The sequence below is a fragment of the Phoenix dactylifera genome, chromosome 3 (genome assembly GCF_009389715.1).
Source record: "Phoenix dactylifera cultivar Barhee BC4 chromosome 3, palm_55x_up_171113_PBpolish2nd_filt_p, whole genome shotgun sequence".
In the NCBI taxonomy this organism is placed as follows: Eukaryota; Viridiplantae; Streptophyta; class Magnoliopsida; order Arecales; family Arecaceae; genus Phoenix; species Phoenix dactylifera.
The window spans coordinates 19,440,970-19,446,190 of NC_052394.1; the positions used below are offsets into that span (position 1 = coordinate 19,440,970).

Below are 5,221 nucleotides of genomic sequence, written 5' to 3' on the forward strand. Positions count from 1 at the left end.
AACGGATGATTCAAATTTTTCTAGTATGAATACATCCAAAAAAGTCAAAATACAGCAAGTCTCGAAGCATTGCAAGCAACTTCCTCTTTCTAATCCTCAGGCTTCTTTCGAAGTGATCAGCTACATACAAAACCACCCAATCTATTTTATTGGGCTGGATGTAGCATCTTTCTCACTAGATCCTTACAAGGAAAAGAGTTAAAAGAGAATATACAGAGTATGATAAATTCGCTGCCCTCACCGTCAACCTCAACCATTTAATGGTTACTAAATGGTGCTCGGAACCACAAAGAATTAGTAAAGAATAACGATGTTGAAAGTCTTTAAAAATCCATGTCAATCATGCACCGCCACATCAGCGAGTAGATGCGTGCATTAGCAGCAAGTAGAAGTGCACGTACGAAATCCTGTGCAACGCACGCCAGTTTACTTTAGATTGCAACTGAACGTCTCTCCCTAGTCTTTCCTACCACTCCCAGATTGCTCCAAAATCATGCATTTGCCGGAAAGAGTTTATAGCTGAGATTGCTCATAAATGACAGTAAACCTGGTAGGGAAATATATCCATCAGGCCAAGCTAATTAATCCAGGGCCAAACTGCATTAAATCATGCACTCGCTGGAGAGAGTTTTATAGCTCGGACGTGACAAATTTGCACACAGACTCATTAAATGGCCGTAAACCTGACCCAAAAATGTATTGAGGCCTGGCCAAGTAATTCAAAGCCTGGATTTGCCCCCTGTACACTAACACTACAGACCTTCGAAGTTTATCGGAAGAAACCACGCCATATCATGTCTTCTTTCTTGATGTTTTGGAAACTCTTGGTGATGCGTGTTACACGAGTATCAATTGTAAGGTCTATCACCAAACATACAAGTCTATCTACTTTGGCATTAAAATGTATTTATTTTCAAACTATATAAGATGGAATTTCAATTCAAATATTTTATTATGTAGTGCAGCACACATATTTTTGTATCGATATATAGGTTAGGAAACCTCAAAATATATGATAATTAATTTATAGATATTTTTTATGGTATAGATCATGATTAATAATATAGATTTTTTACTTAAATTCTCTATTATTAATTTTGAACTCGAGATAAATAGATACCAACTTGCCTTGAGAGAAACATAATCCATTACTATATATATAAAATTAGATAGTGGTAGTTGAATTTTAGATCTGAAGGTTCATGGTATTAGGGTTGTTATTAGGATTGTTTCAAGCTTGAATGTTTGAATCCATCAAGTGGTAATCCAGTTTTGAACCAAGTTTGCCAAGTTTTAATTCAAGCTTGAACCGAGCTTGATTCGAGCTTGAATTGGTTTCTAGCTCGATTTAGGATTCTCAAGCTCATTAATTAGGCTTGCTATTTGACTCTGCTTGGAATTAAACTCGCATCAAGCTCGAAATAGTGACAAATGAATCAAACTTGATACTAAAAATAAGCCTGATCAAGTTTATCCTAATTATATGCCGTGGTCCCGGGCCTTAGGTAGCTCAAGAAAATTGATGACCCAAAACCTAGTGTGTAATGCTATAATCTATTGACGCCACTTTTCCAAATATACTTTCAAACTTTTTGATAGGATGGGGCAAGATTTTTCTTTTTATTAAGAGTATAATAGATATTTTACATAATTTTTTTTAAAAAAATGCATAATCAAATATAAATCACTCTACAATATATCATTTTTTATAATTAATTAAATATATATAATATATATTTTTTAAGCATCATATATTTTTCTACAAACCAAATGTGCTCCTGGTTAGCCTAGACATTCAGCTCATTTTACAAGCCATTAGCTGTAAAGTAAAATCTTAGTTTAGGAACATAACTGATTTAATGGCGACCACCTATTTGGCTTTAAAAATAAAGAAACAACGGTACTTGCTTCTTTTTTTTTTTTTTTTTGCTGCCAAGACAGATGGATCATACCTAACGAGTACATATACATCCAATAAAATCAAAAAATAAAATACCTTGGAGTGCCAGAAACAACTCTTTATCTCCAACCTATAAGATCTTAATGAAGTGACTGGCTATATAAATAACCACCCAATCTACAATTCTATTAACTTCATGAAAAATATGTTTGGTCTGAAACTGAAGGCCCCTCCATGGCTCGCCATTGGTCTACTTGCTTTCAGGGCCAAGGACTAGGACCCGTCATGGTCTTCAATAAGATACATTGTTGGTCACATGTTTTACCAACTCACAACTGGATGAAGTATGACCGGAAGAGGAGGTAGTTGGGAGAAGCACCCTCTCAACCACCCACCTCCTCTTATTAAAACCCTCTCGCCTTCTCTCTAAAACTTGGCCTCCATCGCATCTGTGGAGTTCTCCTATCGCTACAACTCTGCCTCTCTGCTCTTCAGTTCTCCATCTATCCTTTCCTTTTCATCAGTAAGTAATCTTGGCCATCTCCTTTCTCTTCTTCCGTACAATTCCACTCGCAACCAAATGAGCTCAGTTTGCTGTCGAGTTTCTAAGATTTGGTTTTCCAATTGTTATTTATATATGTGCAGTGGGCTCTGAGATGGTGATGGTGGATGGAGTTCCATTCCCTCCTGAGATCGTTGCCAAACCTTTAGCTCTCCTTGGTCATGGTAAGAAAGGAAGCCTTCATTTTAGTTGATGATTTATTCTGGATGTAATTAGTCCAAGCAAACCACATTATTAACTAGTGGCTGTACTTTTGTTTGGCAATCCCCAATCCACAATATGTCATTTATCTGTTAAAAAGGGGGATATTACACACACACACACACATACACACATACACACACACACACACACACAGAGAGAGAGAGAGAGAGAGAGAGAGAGAGAGAGAGATGAGGCCTTTCTTTTGCTCAAAAAAGAAATGAAGGTTTTATTAGAAAAAAAAATAAAAAATCCCTCCAAATATCAACTTTAATGAGAGGCTTTCTATGATCAGATTAAATTTAGCTGTCCTAACACGACATATAGCAGGTATTTTTGGACAGTGAGAGAGAAAACAAAAATACTTTCTCAGAAAAAAAAAATCAGCTTTATTTAAAGGTTTTGATATAAAAGAAGTTTTCATAGCTGGGTTGCCTTCAAGTCCCCTTGTCCTTGGGGCGAATTCTTCTTGGCCGAGGGCTTTTATGAACCTGTCCCAACCCAAACTGTGCACACCCACCAGACTTGACCAAATTAACTGGGTTGGTAGCAGTTTAATTAGTTCTAGATGCATGGGAGGTGCATGAATGTCTCATCCATCTTTTATCCAATGCATGAGTACTGCAACCTAGTATTGTTATTCCTGCTATTATTTTTAAGGTTTTTCAATTGAGAATTATGATGGAAGCACCATTTATCAGAGTTAACTAACATTGGTCAAGTATTTAGGAAACAACACCTGCCCATCCTATATGGAAGAGTAAACTACCACTTTATAGCCCACTTTGCAAGAATGGTTGACATCTCCAATAGTCTTCTTATAATTTTGCATGTACTTGTAGCATGTTCTCCAAAACTTTTAGCTACTCTGTAATATTTGTATTCTTGAAAAGAAACTAGTGATTGAATTCATTTTTACTCAACTTTTATGTAGGAAATGTCTAATCTAGAATGGCTATTATGTGTTTGGTGTTTTCATCTTCAGGTATTACGGATATTGAGATCCATTTCCTTCAGATAAAGTACAATGCAATTGGAATTTACATGGAGAAAAATATCATCGAACACTTGGGGAACTGGAAGGGCAAAAAAGGAGCTGAGCTAGCCGAAGACGATACCTTCTTTGAGGCTCTTGTTGCTGGTGAGAATGATGCAGCTACTTGTTAACACCGTTTCAATGCGGCAAAACAGGATTAGTCGTGAAGTGAAAATTTTTGCTTGTATTTGGATGAAGAGTTAAATGTGTCTTGTGCCCTCGATGAGCTAGCTTGTCATTGTGCATAGAAGGATATTTGGTGACTGATATAAAAATGTTTAGGATAATACTAATAGGTCTTACAGGCTGATGTAGGATACAGTTCGGCCGAGCAAGCCCTACACTGAACATATCTTTGCTATGGTAAAATTGTAGAACTAATAAGGGAATTAATTGCCCTTCTTCTTTTAACGTGCAGAAGATAAAGGCATTTTATTCATGTTTTTGGATGTATCTACTACACAATGAGCTCTTAGAGTTAATAGTAAATTCTGCAAAATGTAACATGCTAGACTATATCCTTCAAGACCTTGCTAACTAGTCAGCTGAATACTTCCCTAGAAGTAAATGTGCTTTTATCTCTAGAGCCTAATTTTCAACTCTCATGTTTGTCTAATCAAGCTGTTAGGTTAAATTCCTCAAGTATTCATCATCAGCGAGTTATTTTTGTTAATAATACCCTTATTTCTTGTTGCAGTTTACTAATTTGCTTGTTCGTTACTTTATGTCCAGCTCCTGTGGATAAATTTTTCAGAATTGTGGTGATAAAAGAGATAAAGGGCTCTCAGTATGGTGTGCAACTGGAGAGTGCCGTCAGAGATAGGTTGGCAGCCATTGATAAATACGAAGAAGAAGAAGAGGAAGCACTTGAGAAGGTTTCTGCATTTTTCCAGTCCAAATATTTTAAGAAGGATTCAGTGATCACCTTTAATTTTCCAGCGAGTCCTCGCACTGTTGAGGTAACAACTTTTGCACCCTTGTCTTCATTTACATTTTTATGCCAATAACAAGCAAGTTAGAGCTGAATACTGGTTTAAAGTGGAGTGAAAAAATTATTTCCTTGAAGTTTTATTATGATCATGTGTTATGGTGAGCAACAAGCCATCGACTAAGTCTTGTTAGTAGCCTAAGAGAAATACTAACCTTAGAGTACGTATTTTATGTTGGACTACTTCACTTTCAACCTAAATTTATATTTGTGGACTTGTTCTACAGATATCATTTGTAACAGAAGGAAAGGAGGAAACAAAGATCAAGGTAGAGAATGCAAATGTGGTTGAGATGATCCAAAAATGGTACTTGGGTGGGAGCAGAGCTGTGTCTCCAACCACAGTGAAAAGCTTGGCTGAAAATATTGGAACAATGCTTTCGCAGTAGATCTTACATTTCTCTTCTGTAGTTTGGGTTTGGTCACAAATAAATGCTACTTCAGTAGGTGTGCAACTTTTGTTGTTCTTGTTTTGTTGAAGTCTCCATTGTATCTCCTAAAATGACTAAAAATCTACTTTCTATCTCATTCTCA

The 5,221-nt window shown here is 36.4% G+C and overlaps 1 protein-coding gene across 1 annotated transcript; it reads left to right on the forward strand.

Annotated features, from left to right (window-relative positions):
* The first annotated feature begins 2,259 nt into the window (after positions 1–2,259).
* Positions 2,260–5,221, forward strand: LOC103721160 (probable chalcone--flavonone isomerase 3). Its single transcript, XM_039124904.1, has 5 exons — positions 2,260–2,423; positions 2,546–2,626; positions 3,649–3,804; positions 4,432–4,658; positions 4,915–5,221. Coding segments are annotated over exons 1-5 (627 nt in total). The 5' UTR covers positions 2,260–2,422; the 3' UTR covers positions 5,077–5,221.